The sequence below is a fragment of the Bactrocera latifrons genome, unplaced genomic scaffold (assembly GCF_001853355.1).
Source record: "Bactrocera latifrons isolate USDA-ARS-PBARC rearing strain unplaced genomic scaffold, ASM185335v1 scaffold_35, whole genome shotgun sequence".
NCBI lineage: Eukaryota > Metazoa > Arthropoda > Insecta > Diptera > Tephritidae > Bactrocera > Bactrocera latifrons.
This window is the reverse complement of record NW_017536990.1, coordinates 1,303,308-1,326,412: the sequence shown is the minus strand read 5'-3', so window position 1 is coordinate 1,326,412 and position 23,105 is coordinate 1,303,308. Positions and strand designations below refer to the sequence as shown.

Below are 23,105 nucleotides of genomic sequence, written 5' to 3'. Positions count from 1 at the left end.
AGTTCCCTTATACCGAGTTGTTGACGAGTGCTYTCAGAGAGCAGGAGTGCAAGCCGAGTAGAAAATCGTTCGGCTGTCTGTTGTGATTGCAGCTTCTCGACGTCGAACCTTCCTTGTGTTTAATGGCGTGCGTTTCTTGCTGCACAGAGGCGAGTGCGAATCTTGGCTGCAACAAGATAGTGGTCCGAGTCTATGTTAGGACATCGGGCGCACGCACATCTAAAACACTGAAGACGTGTCTTCCGTCTATCACAACATGATCGATCTGGTTGGTGGTTACTCGGCGACGGAGTCTCTCTCCCATCACGAATTCCACACCAAACTTGCGCTCCTTTATATGGCCACTTATCCCACAGGACATCAACCAACTGGACAGCGGCACCTTCCCAATTAAGGGGCCGGACATTCCAGGTGTATGCCCTCAATTCGTAGTCCTGATTTCGTTTGCCATGGTCGTATTCAAAAGTGGGGTCTCTCATCCCAGGCTGTTGTTGCTTTTTCATTGGGGGTGTTTTTTTACGTGGCGGGTCCCAACCCCATGCAGGGGCTGTTTCGCCTTCTCACTTTAGCTCGCCTTGAAACGGATGTTCTTAGGCTACCCAGAGGATACTTGGTCAAGGACCGGAAGTCGTGAGCTACTTGAGTCATATGTAGAAGAATCGTTTCTGGTCACTCCCAAGTGAATGGCGATCAGAGAACTTTCCACACTTGCGTGAACTTCTTCACATGACTCCATCCTCCTAGTTACTAATGTTCATATATTTCAACCAACTCTAATCCCTTTATTTTGGATAGTTGAATTATATATTTAATTCCTTCCGTTTTATAATATTTGAGAAATAATTCTTTCCACTTATTTCCTACCGAAGCTTTGTTCCTCTTTTTTTTCTATGGTTTTGATGCTTAAAAAATTCACAATAACTGATATGTATTACAATTATAATAAATACATTGCCGTGTTCCATAAATCTTCAAAACTCTGCTCGCAGAATTCCACGAAATTCGAAAGACTGTGTCTTTTGAAAAAAGGTAATTGTAACTCCTTAAGGGCGTGATGACATCAAAAAGCCAATTAAAAGCCAAAATCCAATATCCGAGCATGCACTCGATAGCTTAAGTAGCTTGAAATGTGAAAGAGGTTAAACAAAATTGCACATAATTAAAGGAAATGAGGGAGTAAGCTGCTTTCTATCAATGCATACAGGCGCCTATATATTGCTATATCAACATAGGAATATGTATGGGTTGGTTTGCCTAATTACATGAACTAAAAGTTAAACACGAATTTTCGCCATTGGCAATGCATCTGTTGGTGTCATTCAACGGCAAAATCGGCTATAGGAGTCGTCTTAAAAGTAGGTCAGGTCAACGGAGCATAGAAGTGCTTGGAATATACATATGTATTATGTACTTCGCAAGTACATGCCTGTCAGCATATATGCATGCTCTTATGCACAGCATCACACATATGCAGCACATACTCGAAAGTCATTCAGCCTATAGCAACAAGCAGTGGTAAATAAGTCCCGCAGCAGCATCACTGAGCATTGATCGAAGTTATGTTGCGTATACGCTGTGTTGTACCTATTGTTACTTGCGATATATTTACATACATACTTATTTTTATTGCGGTAATATTACAAACATATATTAAATTTTTTGCTTGTCTGTTTAAGCTTTTATTACTCTTTCGCTTATTGGTTAAAAGCACATGTGAAGTTTGCTGTAATCCTCTCTTCAATGCTGAATTATCGATTGAGACTTGTTGAGAGAAATGAAAAGTTTCGGATTCGAAATGTGTTGGCTTCATACAGAGATTAATAATCGATTGTTAATATAGGCAGCGTCTACTAAACACATACGAGTGTGGTATTCCATCCTTTGTTTTTCTTATTAATAATCAATCAATCTATAATCAGTAATTATTGCAATCCATTTATTGGTAGCTTTTACCAGCGCTGAATTTACATAAATAGCATGAATTTATTGTAAGGTAACCCTTGATATTTGTCATATGTGCAAATTGAATTTAGTCACATATTTAGTCGTACATAGGTACATTAAATTTTATTGCCTTTTTATTAATGTGTTGTCCATACTCCCAGATTTACCATATTTAACTATCAGTTATGTAATAGTTTTATCGAAGTCATAACCCACCATTACTACCACTTGTATAAATTTCTTGTGTACTTCGACATCAGCCATTTATAACTTAAAAAAAAAGTATTATATTTTATTAGAAATAAGTTACTTTTAATTGAACATAGCCTTTCGGCTTTCCATTTCTCCTGTAATGTAGCCTAAATGTAGGCAATATTTATTTCTATAAACTCGAATGCTAATAAAAAAAAATGCCTACATTTTGACTGCATTACAGGTTATTTTAATTGACATTGAATTCACGAATTTAAACCGCAGGAAAGCAGTCTCTTATTAAAATTTTTATTTTAAAAATTAAAAGTTGTAAAGATTAAATTTGGATCGGTCAGTTTGTATGACAGCTACATATATTATGTCGTGATCTAACCTGAAAAATTTGTTTGGCGAATGTAGCATTGCATCGAACAATAAGCCATGCCAAATTTCATGAGATATCTCGATTAGTTTGTACGGTAGCTACACGCTATAGTAGTCCGATATTAGCGCTTCGTACAAATGAGCTGCTCACTGGGGAGAAAAAAAGATGTGCAAAATTTCAGACCGATATCTCAAAAGCTAACGGACTGCAGCCCCTAGCATTAGTTGAAATCTAAAAAAAAAATCATTATTTTAATAACTATCTGAGCGCGTGAAATTCGTCGAATTGTCATTTAAACCGGAACTAATTAATGTACAAAATCTATACACATGATATTTATTACGCATATCGTTATATTTCCAATTAGTAAATCTGAACAACTGAACACTGTATAGTCCAATGTTTTACATTATTGATATTTCGTTGCAAACGATTTGCCATAACCTTTATATAAGTAATAATAATTTAATCATTCATGCAGACACACACAAAACATTTGTGCATACCGTAAAACGTTAACGGTGTATCTGTATGTAGATGAGAACTTCCGCACTGCACTCAATCACTTCTAGGAATTAATTTCATGTCATTCGAACATTTTCGCAGAAATAATGCCATTCGTGGCTTACATTTGCCCTGCGTTTGAATAATACACTCCCATAAATGTATAATTGTTGCGTGTGTTTGTGTTGATTGTTGCAAAGTAATCGCGCCATATTCCTTTGCTTAGCGTTTAAAGTTCAAGGTTCAAAACCTAGCGCAAAGGAACACAAGTTTGCATAGAAATCGCATTGATAATCTGCATAAATACCAAAGTCGCACTAAACTTCCGGCGCCCCTCAGCTCCCTGCTCCCTGCTGCCTGTTGTTGCTTGTTTTATATTGTTACTCCTTTCTTTTTCCGACACTCCTCTGACACATTTCCAGCGGCTCCACCGAAGTGACAACAACAAATTGTTTTTCACTCCGGCCAAACTTTACTCAACTCTAGAAGCCACTTTACGCTTAGAGAACCGTTAGTTTATGTAGCATGTGCGGTAGATGTGTCGCTTGTTTATCAATACTTAGTATACCGAAAAAAGTGCAACAACAATGTTGGCAATAAAGAAGATGCGCACAAAGCGTGCACATACTATACATATAAGTATATTTTTATATATTCCTGTGTTTGTGTGTGTTGTATGCTCGCTTACATTTCGACGTATTCGCATATGATTTCTCTTTACTACTAGATTTGCAAGTTCGAAAAACGCTCAAGGTCGATTTATTGATTTTTCCACTCTCGGCAGCAAGAGCAGCAGCAGCAGCCACAGCCACAGCTGCAAAGCACGAGCATATGCGAGCACACCCTTAGCCATGACTGCCATTTGTCGAAACTGTAAGGCAGTTATCGTTGTGCCCATGTGCGCTTGTATGTTAATATCTGTGTTTGTGTGTGTATATATATGAGTGTGTGTATGTGAGTGTGTGTGTATGACAGTCAACAAGAGCCTGCAATAACTACTGGTCGTCATATCCGTTAGTGACGATGCTGTACTGAAAACGAGTTGATTTCACTTCGTTAACAAAGTCTGTATCACGTTTTTTCCGCCGGAAGTTTCCTCTGAAATCAGGTCACTGTAAATGTATTTGCGATATTTGTTTAATTATTGATATTATTCTGTTATTTCTTGGCAACTAAATGGATTCACATTGGAGGAATATTAAATTATTATTTCTTCGTAATCTTCAGGGCCTGAATGGATTTACTTCCAAGAATTTACTACGACTGTGTACTGTACACTTTGCGTTAACAATGTTTTGTGTCGTCATATAAGCAAAATTGGTGTGCGCCGTTAATGGATTTTTTCTATAAGAAAGCTTTTCATAAACTCAAATAATGTAGATTCATACCACCGAAAGTCTGGAATAACTGACAGGTTTTCAATTCGTACAATTTAAATTGTCCCAATTTTAAATATTTTTATAAATATATTTTATATTAAACTTGATATGAATATTTTCCTCAAAATATGTTTCTTCGAACAGGTTAAGCAGCCATTACCCACCAAGATATACCCGTAGGTTTTCTATATAAATTCACCTGTTGCCATTGGAATGACTGATTTTTCCAGTGCTTTTCACCGAAGAGGTCCATAATATTTGAGAGCTTTAGTACTAATTCAAGAGCCGTCGATGCAGTGGTTCTTAGAGCTCCCATTGTCCACAGCACAGTGCGCCGCTGAACCCTTTGCATTGACTTTCCGAGGCTTTACTAGCAACGTTTACGTAGGTCCCGTTTTTATTTTATTTTTTCAGATAGCACATGTTTTTAGAACAACCGCCTCTTGGAAATGCTGATTTCGAAAACTAACCTAATAGTTGCCATTTTCTATACTCGCTATACTCAAATACATGTAAACAAACAATGAATAAGGGACATTTGATTCTGTTGTAGCTACTCTCAGACTAAATCGTCAAAGTTAGGCATTTCAAAATTGTTACGTGCTTTTGACAGGGTAGCGCTCAAATGATAGCCTGCAGCCACTTTTCAACAACAGATATTATCAAAGTAATAAACTTTACTGTACATGTGGATTAACAAGAAATGGTAAACTTTTTTGAACTCAATGTAACTTTTTTTCCATTCCATGATTTTACACTCCCGAATTGTAACAAATTCGTTTGATGGTATTTAGCAAGAAATGAACCTCATCTGAAAAGATGAATTTTCGATAAAAATTGTCGTTGGCTTCTATCATTTGTGGTGCACACTGACAAAGCGACAGCGCTTCAACTGGTCTGCTGGCCTCAGTTCTTGTGCCAACACGATCTTATATAGATGCAGAGCAACATCCAGCAGCGCAATACGCCAATGTTGTCTCCGAAGAGAGACCAGCTGTGAACTGGCCACAATTTTCAGTGATGAAATGGCTAACCTTATGGTACACACTGACAAAATATGTCAAAATTCGAAAACAAACACGCCCGCCTAGAGCTGTCAAAATTACGTCATACCTATTGGTATCTTTGTCTTAACACCCACCATTTATTTCCATTGACGTAATATTCCTTGTAACCAATCTGGCCTACAGTTTGGTGTGCAACTTTGCTTGTTTAATCCTAAATGTAGGCAACGTTTTTAAGTTTCCTCATTGTTTTAATACCTGCATACGACTTTGTTCATAATTTTAAAATTCTTAATCTATTAGGCTGTTCACGGTAAGGTGGTTATAGGGTTATGTGATTATTAGATTTAAAATAACCTCTATGCTCCGTGAACATCCTTTGTATGGTTATTTGCTTATTTTTACACAAACAGAGCTGTTCATTGTTTACAATTTTAGTTTATATAATGCCTAACCAAAGTTTAAAAAAGAAAATAATCGAATTTAAAATAAGTTCTGCTATTTAGGGAATGAGCTTTATTGAAGGTATGTACTTATTGAATAATCGGGAGTTTAAGGGTTCAAAAAATTCTTTGAATACAATTTGCAGACATCTTGCGCCGTGTCCTTGCGAGCAGTGTCTCAATGCAATAAATAAAGTACTAGATGAACTGTTAGAGGATATAACTTTAATCATCTGTAGTTGACGGGGATATGAATGTACTGTGTTGTTTCGACGATGGAAGATTTTTACAAATGCTGCCCGTCAGCAAATGCCAATTCGCTAATCTCCTAGAAATATTTTCTAATGATAACTTTAATAAATCAAAATTCATAATATATATAGAATACTATTTTTACATAACCACATAACCCGATAACCACCTTATCGTGAACAGCCTATATGTTATTCTCGTCAGAGTAACCCCACTTGTCCCCAATACCCTCGTGCCAACGCTTTTTCCAATCTTCGAAACACTTGTTAAAGTCAGTTTTCGCAATATACTTCAATGTGTGTAGCAATTCAGGTTTATTGTCACAAAACGGTTTCCCCTTAGCGGTCGTTTGAGTTTGCTGAATAGCCAGAATTCACACGAGGGTAAATCATTCAAGTATATTGGCCCAAAATTTTGGTGACAGTTTGGTTAAAAACTTACAAAGAATCAATGCAGTATGCCACGGTGCATTATCATAGTGTAAAAACCAAGAATTTTAGGCCCATAATTTCGGCCTTTTTCACGAATAGCTTCGCACAAACAACGCATAACACTCAAATACGAGTATTATTCCTTACTGAGAGTTTGGCCGATCGGAAGGAATTCTGAGTGCACCTCACCTCAATAAGCGAAGAAGATTGTCAACATAACCTTGATTTTTGGACCTCTTTTGTTATTAAATTGCTTTTAATTATAAATAAAAAATGCTTTTAAAATTTTGATTTCAACATATCTATTTAAATTCTATTTAAGCCCTCAACCATTTATACTGCCATCCCAGATGCAAATATTGTCGCGAAAAATTGAAAATTAAAAAAGCTTCTAGAAGTTAAGTTAAAAATTAAAAAGTTGACATATAATGCATTTATAAGAATGTGTGAGTATACTATATGCTCTGTCTCTGGTCCTTCAATGCAGATAAAAGTTATTCGCCTATTTGGCATTAGTAACTAAGTGAACGATTGCCTCGATAGTCGCTGAGTAGATAATTTTTGTCAGCAACACTGAAGAAAGTGTCAGATCCTCAGCGAAAGCTTCTGTAAGCATTATATCGGCGCGCCTACGTCATTACTTGAGCAACACTCAAGCATATAGTATATATATAGTAATATATACGTATGTGCATATACTTACAGATACACAAGTGCCTTAGCGCATGCAAAATACAATTAAAGTGTGAAAAATAAAAAAGAAGAGCAAAGAAATTGAACCGAACAGCACTGCATGCATGTGCCTCATCAGTTAGGTGGTAAACAACAACAACAATCACATGGCTCGAGGTGTATTTGAGTGGTTTATTCCATGTTTGTTGATTGCAGAAATCAAGCACACACACACACACATGTGCGCACGCATACACAAGTGCCTAAGACCCAACCAAGGTTCCAACTGCCGCATTTATATACACACAGTGTGGTTTAACGAATATGTGACTGTGCTATACCACCTATTATTTAGCACATTAAGTCTACACCTTACACGCCCTCTTGAACGCCTTAGCGAAATTCCGCCAAAGGGCACAGGTGCAATAGAACAGTTGAGTTCGTGATATTTGGTGATGGTTCAAGTTCAAAGCCAACTGCATTATTGTTGGTAACTTAACATTTGAATCGCCAAATCACACGCAAATGTTAAAGAGTTACTCGAACCATCATATGATTGCTGGCTAATCGGATATTCTATTTAATGCAAATTTATTTCTTTCTCCAATTTTAATTAGAAGTTTTTGTATGAAAAATTATCATTTAGAAGAACAGGAAATAGGTAAAAATGCTAAAGAAATGTCGTACGGCAGTTAGAGCAAAGGTCTAGACACCCAATTGATTAAATGAAGCACTGTAATATTCGTTAGGAGGATGGAGTCATGTGTAGAAGTTCACGCTCTGATCGCCATTCACTTGGGAGTGGCCAGAAACGATTCTTTTACATATGGCTCAAGCAGCTCACGACTTCCGGTCCTTGACCAAGTATCCTCTGGGTAGCCTAAGAACATCCGTTTGAAGGCGAGCTAAAGTGAGAGGGCGAAACATTCCCTGCAAAGGGTTGTGCGCTGGGTTTGGGACCCGCCGCGTAAAAGACACCCCCAATGAAAATGAATAATCAGCCTTGCTGTTGTCAACACGGCTATAATCGCGGAAGCGGTGTCTACGCCAATTAAGAAGAAGAAGAATATTCATTCTTATGTTTTAACCTTGTACAACATAATTCACGAAAATAGTTCAATGTGAATCCCAAAAAATACTGGTTAAAACCCTGCTAACCAACTAGCACTATGGACGACTGTTGATTCAGCGGACTGCCGACTGTACGCGGATGTGTAATATATCCATATTTCATCTGTTGGCACAAAAACTCGATTGCACTTGATTTTTTCAGTCATCCAAAACACAATTTCACAAATTTCGCATTGCTTTCTGGTTGTACTGTGCCTATTGAGTATATTTAAGAGTCGATCTAAATGAGGACCTGGTATTACAAACATTTATATTTCACAAGATATCTTCACCTAATTTGGCATCAATTAGTTTTTCTTTAAGAAAATGGTTAATATCATTTTTCCTCGAAATGTAGTTTGTGAGTGGAAATTAACTCCTTTGAAGGGTATTATAGCTTAACCGAAGTAAACATTTTCTTCTAAGCGTAGGGTTATTTTGGACCAATAACGCGTGAATCTATGGATGAATTATCAAGAAACTTTTATAGAATTCCAATAATCTTTGCACAAATAAGCTCATAGCGAGATATTTCGTCGGTCCAAAAACTTTCCGTCCATATACTCATTTTTATTTTATAAATTTTACATAGCTTTCATAAATATTCGACAACTCGATTCGATATTTTATCGTTCGAAGAATCGACCTTTGATAATATGTGAGCTTTAAGCATACAATATGACTCTGTGCCTTAAAGTAGGCAAAATTTTAATTTAATTATCCTATTTGTTAACATACCGAAAGTAAATGCTTGGCTGACTTTACTACAACCTTTTTGATTGATGGCACATATACACTATAATTCTCTATAAAATCCAATATTTTACTTGTTGAGGCAAACTATCACAAAATGGTCGAAAATCGAAGTTTAATTTCAAAAGGTTAGCTTACTCAACTAATAGCGGTTAATGATGTCATCACTAAATATTATTAATATACATGAGTAGTTAAGCAATATAAACACCAGCAACCAAACTAACTATATAAATGTACAGCTAATACATATGTACGTTTGCATATATGTATGTGCGTGCGTGCTTTGCTGCACAATGGTGAAATGGGCATTTATAATGTCAAAAGTCATTTGACGTCAGCAAGCAAATGTGTCGCAGTGCACGACACCACAGATTTCCAGGAATTTCGCGTAAACATTTGCCCGCAAACAAAGCGCCAAGTAGCACACACACACACACACTTATTAAAGCACTGTGCTGCCCACGCGTAAACAGGTCGCCTGGCGAGTAGTCGTCGCAGCTAGAAGGGCATACGGTCAGACTAGTCATGGCTTGGGACGGAAATGGGTTAATGTGCTGCCACCCGCAACTCACATAATTATTACCACATACAATACATATCTATATGCCGGTGTATGTGCATTAAACATTACACGCAGGCGTGGGTAGGAGACGCATAATAAAACCCGCTGCATGATTTTGGTTGTTGTTATTTGTGAATTAAAATAAAAAGGCCTTCGGGAGGGCGTGAAGCTTGTTTTTGATTTTCGCTATGTGGAGCCATTTGGCTTTCAATTTGCTGTTGCTTTGCTTTATCGTTGTTCAAGGTCGTATTGTAACTTCGCACTTAAGAGCTAGTTTTTGTGCGTGTGGGTCTCACCTCCCAAGAGAATAATATTTGAACCACCAGAATTAAAATCTTTTTACCACAATATTACTTTAATGAGCGTTTAGCTGGATATCGCGATTTTGTTTGGGCAATGTAACGTTAGGCTGAGTAAAAATATGTGTAGCAATGCTTACGTACTGAAAATTTTTTCTAATCATACGGACGGAAAAAACACCTACAATTTTGTTTCTTTTCGGCTGCATAACCGAGAATGATCAAATTTGACCCGGACAAATTTTTTCATGCCTTTTAGCAAATCTTTATTATCAACTTCAATATGAGTTCCTGACGCAATGCAAGCATAAGATGCTCTCCATAACTTGTTATAAGTCTCGAATAAGATGGCCTTCACCGAATTTGTTTATTTTTTCGGTTTTGGCAGTTTTTTGACGCTATTCGGTAAACAGTTTCGCCATTATATTGGAAAAACCACGTCTCGTCACCAGCAATAATACGTTCGATTAATGTTGTATCTTCAGCTACGTCGTCAGGTATTTTGGTACGAGTCTAGCAGTGACATGCTTCCGATCCAAAAGAATAACCAAAATGTGTTGATCCATAAGATATGTTAATATCCTCTGATATCTCCGTGGTATCAAAACGACCAATTTTAATCACTTTTGCTCTAACTTTTTTGATGTTATCATCATTACGAGGTGTGGATGGATAAACGATTCGAATTAGGTAAAACCTGACCGGGTCAAATTTGATCAGATGATAATTCTTAGTCGCTGAACCAAGCTTTAGTATATGTAAGAAAGTAAATGTAAGTAAAAAAGATTCACAAAATCATGATTTAAGCCAAATACTTACGAGCCCCAATTTTAAAATTTAAGATACTATCCCTAAAAATAGATTTGCCAATTTTCCGAACGTTTCTTTTATAACTCTAACTTCAAAAAGTTTTATATTTATTCTAATCTTTTGAACTCCTATTTGTTTTTTTTTTTTTACTTGTTACAGGGTAACATGAAGGGTAAGCATTTGACGCGCAGCCACGCCATGCGTGAGGCCACATCGCCGCCGCGCACTCCGACACCTCGTGCCGAGCACGGACAGGTGTCACCGAATGGTCAATCCGCTACCAATTACCAGCAGCAGCATCATCATCAGGCGCAGCAGCAACAGCATTTGGATGGCAATGAGAATGCACACAATAATAATAGCAACAGCAACAAATTGCATGCACAATCCAATGTGGCGCGTGGCAATTCACCGATCATCGAAGCGCCTGCCGTCATAGTGACCAGCCAGCATAGTCAGCAGCAACAGCAGCAACAACAACAACAACAACCGAACGTTGCGCTCTGCAATGAAGCTGAGTTCCCCAAACTGACACCGCCAAAATCGACTAAAGGTGGTGGCGGCGGTGGAGGCGCTGGCCAAAGAAACAGCAATAATAACAACAGCAACAACAATAGCAATAATACCAACGGTGTAACCGATGGCAATAACAAACTGGAATATAACAACAATAATGGCAGAAAAACTGCAAACAGCAACGGCAGCGGCGCGACCAACTATGATTCAACCAAGGGTGCAGCCGCAAACAATAGTAGCAACAGCAACAACAAACATCAGCAATACAATGCAAGCAACGCACTGCATCAGGCGCTGAGCGTTGGCGAGAGCGCGGCGCGTGGTGGTGGTGGTGGCGGCGGTGCCGGCACAACGCTGCACCTGTCTCTTATACACATCTAGATGTGTATAAGAGACAGCAATAGTAGCAACAGCAACAACAAACATCAGCAATACAATGCAAGCAACGCACTGCATCAGGCGCTGAGCGTTGGCGAGAGCGCGGCGCGTGGTGGTGGTGGTGGCGGCGGTGCCGGCACAACGCTGCACAATTCCGGCATGAACTATCAGCTGAACGCCAACGACAGCCCACAGCAGTCGCATCACCAGATCGCCTACGACAAGGAAAATCGCTGCCCACGCAACGATAGCCAGAATAGCAGCTTGTCGAATATGCACGATGACGATCCACAACAACAGCAACAGCAGCAGCAGCAGCAACATTATGAGCGACAGGGTGGTGGTGGCAGCGGCGGAGGAGGTGGTGGCGGCGGTAAGAAGCACCGCACCAATTCCAATTCGAAAGGCAATAAGCCGCGTTTGAAGAATATTGGTGGCTCCTCGTCGGGCAGCGTTGACGGTGGCAACTCGATTAGCAACAATACATCGGGATTCATATCAAGAGGTGCGTAATGGGAATGTATTTAATCAATTTAATCTATTCATAATTTTTAGTTTTCAACAACTCAGAGAACTCGAGCGAGCAATTCACAGATCATGGTGGCACCGATTTGTTCAGTTTCTTCAAAGAGACGCTCAATAAACATCCAAAGGATCGGCATTTCCTGCTGAAAGTGGAAAAGGACCTAACCGATTTCGTGTTGGAGAAAAGGTGAGCTAACCAAATCACTTCTTATAACTTATTATATTGAAAACAATTTTAATATCTTTTCACAGTCGCGGTGAGTTGCGCTTCCCACCGGCTTCGTCATACAATCGCATGTTGATACATCGCACAGCGGCCTTCTTCGGCATGGAACACAATGTCGACACCGAAACGCAACAGTGCGTTATTGTGGCAGCTACGAAGAACACGCGCATACCAGAGGTAAGTCTAGCAAACAATACCGTTATATTCCGTTGTTCTCATTAATGCCACTCACTTGCAGATACGCTTCAAGTCGCTGGTGCGCGATCATCGCGACGACACACGCAAGTCAATACTGAAGCGCGACACGCACAGTTTCGATGAGGCGCGTCAAAGCAGCTATTTGTGTCCGGATCGCGGCAGCATGCTCGACCGCAAAGCCAAGAGCTTTGAAGAACGCGAGGAGGACTATGAGCGCGCACGCAGTCGCATTTTCAATCGCAGTCAAAATGACAACGGCGACGGCATGGACGATGGCTACATGAATGTCAGCTGGACACAGTCGGTGGAACAACAACAACAGCAGCAGCAGCAACATCGTCCACGGCCCAACGGCAAGATGATGAAGATGCAAAACGTAAAATAAAGCAACTTTTCGAGCAAGGCATTACTTTCAACTAACATTTCTTTGATTTTTCGMCAGTCAAACGAGTCACGTGATGGTCGTTCCGGTGGCGGCGCAGTTCCCAAATCACACAACTACAATAATTACGGTGGTRGCTCRTCACAAGGTGGTGGCCCACACATGATGCGCGGTGACTCGGCGAACTCGGGCAAAAATGGCGGCGGTGGCGCGCGTTGCTTCTCGAAGCAGGATTCGTCTGGCAGCACAAACACGCCATGGCGTTTGTCACCATCCAGCAGCGGGTAAGTTTAATACACGCGCTCTGTGGAGTTAAAAGTCTCGCTAATAGTAAAAGCGCAAATTGAGAAGCTTCTAAGCTCTATACATTAGAGTACTGAAATTCAACTAAATATTTAAACTTCTTTACTGCATTATTATGATTATTATTACCACTATTATTATTGTATTGTATTATATGATATATTGCAACTATACCAACAACTGCCACAACAACAATCTTAGTTATAAAACTCAAACACAATCGTTGTATTCCGATTCGGTAACACCTTCACCAAATGGTTATTGTAGTGAGGACCATGCCGCGACGGAGCCGTACATATTGACAACGGACAGAATGACCGTGTGTCATCTGCAGTCACCAGTTCACCATATGTCGCCACACCTGCATCTGCAACCGACGCTATTGTGCGGTGCTGGCGTTATGCCGGCGCATTGCGCAGACGATGGGTTGACGCCAACGCCGACGCCATCCATGGAGGGCGGCGTGCCGCTGCCCAGGCGCGGTCTGGTGTGGGCCGTCACCGACATTTCAAGTGTGCCCAAGGGCAGCGTGCTAATCAATCCGCAAACATTGCAACCTTTTGTTAACCAAGACGGGTAATTTACAAAGCAAAACAAGATTTGAAGTTTTTCATTTTTTTTTTTAATTATTAATCCTACTGTGCAAGAAGGAATGTCCGCGAACACATAATCACAGTCGAAAATAAACTCATAATTGAGTGCCGAATTGCACCAGCTTGTACATGTACTGCTAGCTACATCCCTGTTTACATGGTTAGAGCAAATAAATTATTTAAAGAAATATGTATAGTTGTTATTATTTTAAATCACTTGAAAAAACTTTCTGAATTTTAGGTTAGGTTATGTTTATTGTCTATCTTGAATAATCAAGAATATATATGTATGTATGTATGTATGGAATCATACGAAAATACGATTCGAGTCAGAAAAAGTAGTCAACAATGTCATAGATAGCCAACACACTAAATTTGCGACATCCAGTTTTCTAATGTAATGATACGATACAACGAAAATATTAATGAAATAGTGCTTGAAAATCGTGGAGTTTGCAGTAAAGAACATTTCTGGTCATAAGACGTGGATTTATGAATGTGATGTAGAAAATATCCGGGTCAAATTTGATTAGACGGTAAATAAGGGTGATACTGTAGTCAGCGAGTTTTCATTTTCCAGTTTTCTGTTCGAATTAATATTCTTATTTAGTGTTATGCTCTTAATATCGAACACGAAACGCAACTAAATAAGTTTAAGAAAGCATTTGAAATCGACTGTGATTGTGCGTCAGCTTTCTGTTGAATATGTAAAGTTTGCAAAATGTTCTCAGCTTATGCGCACGCTACATTTATAACGGCATTTTACAAAGCTACAAATTAATGTAATTCATACTCATTGTGTAAGTAAACATATGCACATCTTTCTAATTTCCAACATATCGAAAAATGTGTATGTAAGTCCATATGTGGTCATTATGAGTTTTGTGCGAAATAAACAACTGCGTTACTGTCTCTAACACTGTTAAAATAACTAATAAGAGAAAATAATGCGAATCCTATATAGCCGAGCTTAATTCCGGTTGCTAAAACAACAACTTTTTTTAAGTAACTTTAGTGAATATTTTATATAAACTCGTTTTTTGTGTTTTCGACTTTCGACTTTTCCTAGGGCAATAAACGAACTTTTTTCTAAATATATATATATGTATGTTTTTTTTTAAGTAATTGGGATTCTGGCAAATTTGACATTTTGCTGAAATTGCATTTCTTGACCTGACATTTTTTTTAGAAAATCACATTCATTCGTATTCATTTATAAAAGTGTTTTCTCTGATTTCGTCGTTGTCTTTATTCAATAAAACACTACACTGCAAAACGACATTTTCAGGGTATCGCGCCAAACCATTTTTTTTTTTCGAGGAAAAGGATTAAGGAAAAAAGTAATTTCGAAATATAAAGTTTCTATTTTTTCGAAGATACAGATCTCATATAGTGTACACCATTGATATAAGAAGTGACAAGAAAAGTGAACCCATATATTTAATTCTTAGTAATTTACATCCTACAATGACAACTGAAAAAAACTCAATTTCACACTTCGAGATCAAATACTGAACTAATTTCGCTATCTTCGAAAAAAAAAGAAATTCACTAGTAACTGATTATTTAATCTCTGTTTGTATGTATGGTTTGGTCCAATACCCAGACATTATTGTTATATTTTCGTTTGCTTGATGGACGAACTTTGTGCTCTTTGTGGATTTCGAAACTACTTTGTACTCGTGTTGTGAATATTTATTTAATTTTTTTCATGAAGCCTATCATCCACACATGCCACACTGCTTCCAAACATTTTGCAAACTCTATATTAAAACTCATTTCCGCTCTGCCGAAATTAATTTGCATAAACTCTTAGCTACACTTGATATGCTGAAATTGTTTTCGTAAATTATCTGGCAATAACAACAATAATCAAAAAATTAATCTCAGAGTCAACACCAACGCATCAAAATCATCCTAACTGTGCAAGCACTCGGCAACGCTTCAGACAGGCTGCAGAATAATTTTTTTTTTTTTTTTGTTATTTTAATTGTTATAAATAATATTGCAAATTTATAAAAACAATATTTTACTTACATTAAACTATATTTATATATTAAGTTTTAAAGCATATTTTGTAAATATTTGGCTTATATAAGGCAGTCTCTTGTGTGTATGTTTAAAAAATATTTCAAAAACTGGAGGCATCATCGAACAGCACACACATTCGTATTGAGAAAAAATTAAAATGTATTTTACAACTTTTGTTCACAAGAAAAATGTAAGAAATATATATTTTATAGAAATAAAGCTAAACTATTGTGTAATTAAGTTCCCCGAATGTAAATACATTTTAATTTTATGTAATTTTTATATTCATAACTGTATTTATTTGTGTTAGTTGCCTCGCAAGCACCGCTACAACTACTCGTCTTTGTCGATATATATATATATTTGTTTATATGTTTGTGCAATAGTAACAAAAATGAAATCTAAGCCATGCAATAAATTCATAAAACAATTTTCCTTGTTAAAATATAAGTTTTCAAGGACATGTACACTGCTTCTTACGCTTTTTACAAGTATGTACATAACCTCTTTAACCGTACCTAACCTATATTTAATATTCTTTTGTAGTTCAATTTATCACTTTGACCCGTCCAATCTGCCACCCAACCAACAGGCCACATACCATCCAAATCAGGGCAACAACACCGCCAATTATGCACAACAACAATCGCCACAACAGTTGTCACAACAACAACAACAACAAGTGCAGGATAGCACCACAAAGAAGAATAAAAGCACACAACAAATGTCCACGCCTTCGCCAGCAGAATCACCAGCAGCTACGCCAACGCCCCAAACGCAGACGCATTGCAAGAGCGTCGGCTGCAATGAAAGCGCCGCCACCGTACCGCAGGCCGAGTCTGTGGCTGAATCCTCCACACAAACGGTATCCATGTGCGGCGACGTTAACTGTGACGGCATTGGCTTGGATATGGCGATCAACGCCACTGAAGGTAAGCGTGTTGATGATGCGTTGACAAAAAATCAAACGTTTTCCGTACTTTTCAGAAGCATCCACGCAATCGGGTGCTGATGAATGCGACAACACCTCGGCCACGGGTTGTTTGAGCATCACCACCACAACCTCCACCAAAAGTTATGACCGAATCGAGGTGCAAAAGTTCAAAAACCAAGCCACCAGTCCGAATATACCAGCGGAAAAGGACGAGCTGCCGAAGCGTGAGGTAGGCCAATGCAATAAATTGCTAAAATTTCTCATTAAATGTGTTACTTTATCTTCACATCACAGAATGCAACAACTTTGGATGCGCCATGTGTGCGTGAACTGCAGCCGACAACGGTAACACAGCCACCAGCACAACCACCACCACCACCCAGTCAAACGCCAACGAGTAGCGTCAATGTGCAGGTACAACGCGAGACGCCACATTCAGCGCGCTCAACACCCTTCAGTATCAGCGAGTCGACACAAGCGAAAACTCGCGCTTCCGAAGAACCCAAGCCCACAACGTGGACATACACGCAAAGCTACCAGGCACCCGATGGTTCGACAGTCTTTCACACCACCACCACACCCAGTGGTACGCCGTACTGCACCACGACATATCAGCAAGGGGTAAGCGCGAATTTTGTAGTTAAACTGTAAATTTAAAAATGATTATATTGACGTTGATTTGAAACTCCACAGCCTGATGGTAGCGTTTATGCCATTCCACAAGGCATGGTCTATGCCTATCAACCGCCAGTTGTAAGCCACGCCCCACAGAAACAGTTGAAATGTCAATTCAATTCGTTGTCTGTTTTACAGGAGGGCGAAGTGCAGAGCTATTTTATGCCTGTATTTGATCCGAATCAACCGCGCACCGATGCCACCGGTCTCATACCAGCTGGAGCACAGGCCATATATCCAGCTGCAGCGGCAGCAGGCAGTACAGCTACAATGGTACCCGTCGCAGCCGCTTATCCGACTGCACAATTCGCCACGGCCAATGGTGCGCCCATCTATCCGGGTCAATTGATTTATTCGAGTGATCAATTTGTAACGGGCGCAGCTACAGTCGCTGCAGCAGCACCGGCGAATGGTCAATTGCAACAGATACCGATGACCACCTATCCAATCGGACATCCATATGCCTATAATAGTAAGTGTTAATAAATATTGATGAAGATGGAGTCGAATATAAGGAATTATTTGAATATAGAGCTAACAGTACAAGTAAAGCTGTTAATTTTTTTTGCTCAGTTCGTATTATCAGAAAATACTTATTTATAAATTTACTTCCAGGCTACTGGGGTCAACCGATGACATACTACGTGCCACAGCAAGCGCTCACGAACGCTGTCGCAGCAACGCCACTCCTACCAGCACCGCCACAGCCACAACCACCTACAACTGCAACCGCCCAACCCGTGGCCGGACCACACATTACTAGCGGTATCAACATCGCGAATGGCCTTGTAGCAGCCACGGCGGCGGCTGGACCGTCGTCGAACACCACCGTTGGAGCTTTAGGCAGTGGCGGTAGCAATGTTGGTGTTAGTGGCCATCACGTTGTTAACACCACGGCGGCCACGAACAGCTATCAAACACATAGCGGTACAACGTATTTCGGTACGGGGCGTGTAAAGCGGCCAACATCTTCGCATTACACCAATCATCAGAGCAGCGGTCATCAGCTGGTAACGGCAGCCATCCCAAGCAACGGCAGTGCAACTACCACATATCAATTGGGACACGCAATGCCCACACTCACGCTGGCGCCGGCACCAGGTAGTGCAGCCGCCGCAGCGGCAGCTGCAGCAGCAGCAGCAGCAGTGAACACAACAACCGATCTCAACGTTGGTAATGGAGCGACTCCAACCACAGCCATGTATACGCTGCCCCAACATGCGGCCCTATTGCATGCGAATATCTTCCCTTATGCGCCTGCTAGTGCTGCTGCCGCCGCCGCTGCCGCCGCAGGTGTTGCTGCCGGCACACCACCAGTACACGCACCTGGCGTTCCACCAACGGCTGCGCCACAAATAGCTACGGCTGGCATGGCTGGCGCGGCAGCTCATGCACAACAAACAAATGCTGTGATCACCCCATTCTATGCTCATCACCCGCCTATTACAGCTGCCGCACATCCCACGCACGGCAGCTCCACCGTACACACGCCTGGACCAGCTGCCATACCGATTGTCGACCCTAGCACACTGACAGCCATTTCGCATCCAACACCAACCGGTGCAATCAGTTCCAACAACGTGACGCCCGCCTACAGTGGCGGCGGTAGCGCTTCACAGTCAGCGCCCAGCACGCCACACTCTGTACCTACTCAAACTGCACAGCGCAATCCGCCACTCTTCTCCACACCGCCCATTATGAACTCAAATGGCGGCAGCAACAACGGTGGCTACAGTGGCAGTTCCACACCGCAGTACTACACGGTCAGCGGTGTAGCAGATGGTGGCACAACGCTTATGAGTAGTCCACATGGCAACTCGTATGTGCAACACGAAAAGCGCAACAACAATTCAAATATGAGTGGCAACAAAAAACCGCCAGCGTATCCAAGCAATTCATTGAGTCGGCAGAACTCAACGTCCTACAATGGCACCGCCAATGGCAAACCGCCTCTATTGGGCGGCAATAACGATACGCGTGCCTCACCAAATAGCGGCTACCAAGGCTCACGTCCGCATGGCATGAATAAACGCGGTGGCGTCGGCGATAAGCCACAAACGCCATTGCTCAGCGGTCCACCCAGTTACGGCAGCGGACCAAGCATGTCAGCCGTAAACAGCAACAACAACAGCGGCTACCACGTACACCACAGCAACTCGCCATCTGATGCCAAGCCACCAATACGCTTGAATGCAGGCGCAGCCACGTTCCGTCAGAAGGGCAGCGGTGGTGGCGTCACCTATGAGTACAGGCGCAGCGCTTCACAACGCAACTCGCCAGGCACTGGCAACTCCAGCAGCAACGACAATAGCAGTAATACATCGCCGAATAGTATAGTCGGTTCGAGCGGCGGTGGTGGTGCCAACACACCAAATTGCTACGCCGCCACAGCAGCAAGCGGCTACATAAACACTGGCATCGGCATAGCCAGCAGCGGTATGGTCGGTGGTGGTGATCATCAGACAGTTGCAACCGCAACTGGCACACCATTGTACATTACACCAGCGCGTGGCGCACACATTCCACCACAACTGCAACACGGCGGTATGGTGGCGGCCGCCGCTACTGCTGGCGGCACGGCAGCTGGTCTCGCGGGCACTCAACAAGCCACCACAGCGGCAGTGTTAGGTGGTGCTGCAGCGGCAGAGGTGGCGAATGCGGCTGCTGCCGCCGTGGCGGCGACTGTCGCGCATCATCAGCCGCTACTGAGCGCTTATCAACCGGGTGCATCGGGTGTCTACATCAAATACGGTCAAACCTATTATGCGCACGTAAGTTAATACGGAGGTATACATAAGTGTCAATGCTGTGCATCCGTTAGTTAGAGGTTTCCGAGGAGACAGCCAATTTATAATTCATAAAATAACTTTCTGGGGTTAGGATATGTTATGTATGACCAAACTTAGTTGTGTTTAGATGCCTTAAATACCACGTGTTAATCATCAGAGTGATAAGCTTACTCAATTTAGGCATGTCCGTCTGTCAGTACGTCTGCCTTTATATGCTAGTTTTCGTATAGTATTAGAGATATTGATCTGAGACTATGCGCACATGATTTTCTCCTCAAGAAGCTGCTCATTTATCACAAACCCCAATATCGGACGGAGCACTGAATGATCCAAATAAAATTGTTGTATGGAAAACTTCTTTATTTCAAAGCAACGCTACAAACTCCGAAAATATTGTTGAGATCGAACCACTTCACATATAGCTGTCAACCGAATCGTCGAAAATCAAATTCAATTATGGAAACTTCTCACTATATCAATATTTGTATCTTACTTTCAGCCCTCAGTTGCCCTACCGACCAGTCGCCGATCGCCCTCGACCGAGTTGCGGCCTGCAATGGCACCCGTAGCTGGCATGTATCCAACCATGATGATACCAGGTAAACGAATAATTTCTTTTAAGACCCAAAATTTGTCTAAAACTTTATAAAAAAAAAACATTTCAGCTGCTCCACGGCACACGCACGGACGTCATCCGAATCCCAACTACAAAGGCAACCGGCCCCGCTAGACACTGCGTATCCACAACAACAGCAAGAACAGAAAATCAGTGCATGCATGAGGGCCAACGATGCAAGCTGCTGAACTGGAGGGATACATGAAAACGATGACGCTATACCAAAACCTAAAACTAAGTTTAAGCTAAAAAAAAGTACCCTAACCTAGTGAAACATATGCGTAGATAAACAATAATTTAAACATAAATGAGCATATTAGTGAAAAACAAAGACATAAGCGAAATAATATTCATACAGTAGCAGCAAATAAGAAAGAAATGCAACAAAAAATCTAACAGACAGAAAACGGCAATTCGTGATCACACATAAAACAACAGGATGAAGAAAGATAGCTGCAATAAAACATAAGAGCGAAATTTTGAAAAATATTTTCCGGGCCATTTTACAAAAGCAAAACAAAGCAAAATCGAAAACAATCACATACACACTTTTGGCATACATATACAAAGAGGAAATTTTCGAAAAGAAAAACACAAAAAGACAAACTTCAATAGCCAATTCAAAAGCATTGCATCATACAAACTAAGAATCTTCCACAAGCATAACGGTAAAGAATTCGAAATGGAGTACATCGTATACTGAAATAAGTCGTGCCATTGCTGAAAGATGCAAAAATATAAATTTAAATACATGCATACATACATACAAGCAAAAACGAATACAAGGTAAAAACACGAAACCATAGCTAAAAACAAAAAGTGAAAATGAAAATGACACACATAAAAAGAGACTGACCGACTTGAGTTGCAAATTGGCAGTGCGCGCTCTTACGAAGGGTGGGCTGAATTAATCATTAAAAAAAAATTTTTTTTTTTTGGATTTTTCTTACATATTTATATAAATGAATTAAAATTAATTATTTATATGTTTATTATAAATCTTTTTGTTAAAACCCAAAATGTAACTTTTCACGCAGCATGTTCTTAAAAAGTAAACAAAACTTCCTTAAAAATTGCTTGAATTTAAAGTTCTTGAAGTGGTACTAAGCGCAGATTTCCCGAACGCATCCAATAGGCGAAGACTACCGAGTGTGCATGCACTGAAAAAAAATGAAAACGATGCCAATTCAACCGCAGCAGTCAGTCAAACAGTCAGTGTCTTTTTAATCAATATATATTCATTTATATATATACATACATATATATATATATAAATATAATTACACGATAAAATAATAATAATTTTATAGTATGTAAACAATTTTACTATACATAATAATGATAATAATCCTAAAGGTAGACTTACATAAAAAAGTAAGGAGAAAAAGCTGTGTAAACACCTAGTAAATAATGAAAGACGAAAACGTGTACTAAATTAAACTTAAAACGAAGCAAAAACCTGTAATGCATAAATCTAAATTCATAGAGCATAAACGTACGTATGTAAATCGGCTGACTACTACTACTGCACACACACATTCACAATTTTCTACAACACACACAAACAAATCAAAATCGAAACTTTCAATTAAAAATCATTGAATTAAACGAGGAGAATGTTAAAATCAAGCCTTCACCACAACTACAGCGCAATACAGGGTGCATGTATAGGCTTCACATGTAGTGCGTAGGCGTTGCCTGTGTAACGGTTTATAAGTTGTACGAAAGCTTTAATAAATGTACAGTAAACGCGTTGAGAACAATAAATTCTATTCAAAACAAAATTACTAGCGTATAGATTGTTTTCTAACTAAAATATATTATTATTAAGAATTTTCCACATCTGGCAAATGGGAAACGAAAAAAAGTAAACTTTGAAAGTTTTATTCATTATTATAAATGTATGCGAATTCTAAAAAAGTTTCATAGTTTCGAAAACAAAAAGTGATAGACTATATTTAGAATAACTGCCGCCCACATGGGTAACGCCTGCTGAAATTTAAACGCCCGAAAGTGCGCTGTGGTTGAAGTAATTTTTCTTTGTTATTATTATTATTATTTTTTTTTTTTTTAAGTGTAAATGAAATTTTCGACTTGATTACCTTTGTACAAATTCTTTATTTGAACCAGCACAATTGGCAACACAAACTACAATAGCGCCAAACCGACTGCTGACGATTATTTGCATACCGATTG

The 23,105-nt window shown here is 40.0% G+C and overlaps 1 protein-coding gene across 1 annotated transcript in view; it reads left to right on the top strand.

Moving 5' to 3' along the window:
* Positions 1 to 23,105, top strand: part of LOC108971646 (protein encore) — a 62,698-nt gene extending 39,593 nt beyond the window's left edge. The window contains exons 5-18 of the mRNA XM_018937853.1: positions 10,903 to 11,584; positions 11,747 to 12,142; positions 12,193 to 12,349; positions 12,415 to 12,565; positions 12,627 to 12,962; positions 13,029 to 13,252; positions 13,473 to 13,847; positions 16,442 to 16,827; positions 16,883 to 17,058; positions 17,124 to 17,450; positions 17,523 to 17,976; positions 18,120 to 20,275; positions 20,793 to 20,892; positions 20,959 to 23,105. Coding sequence (XP_018793398.1) covers positions 10,903 to 11,584; positions 11,747 to 12,142; positions 12,193 to 12,349; positions 12,415 to 12,565; positions 12,627 to 12,962; positions 13,029 to 13,252; positions 13,473 to 13,847; positions 16,442 to 16,827; positions 16,883 to 17,058; positions 17,124 to 17,450; positions 17,523 to 17,976; positions 18,120 to 20,275; positions 20,793 to 20,892; positions 20,959 to 21,023 — 5,985 coding nt within the window. The 3' untranslated portion in view covers positions 21,024 to 23,105. The remainder of the gene's footprint in view (positions 1 to 10,902; positions 11,585 to 11,746; positions 12,143 to 12,192; positions 12,350 to 12,414; positions 12,566 to 12,626; positions 12,963 to 13,028; positions 13,253 to 13,472; positions 13,848 to 16,441; positions 16,828 to 16,882; positions 17,059 to 17,123; positions 17,451 to 17,522; positions 17,977 to 18,119; positions 20,276 to 20,792; positions 20,893 to 20,958) is intronic.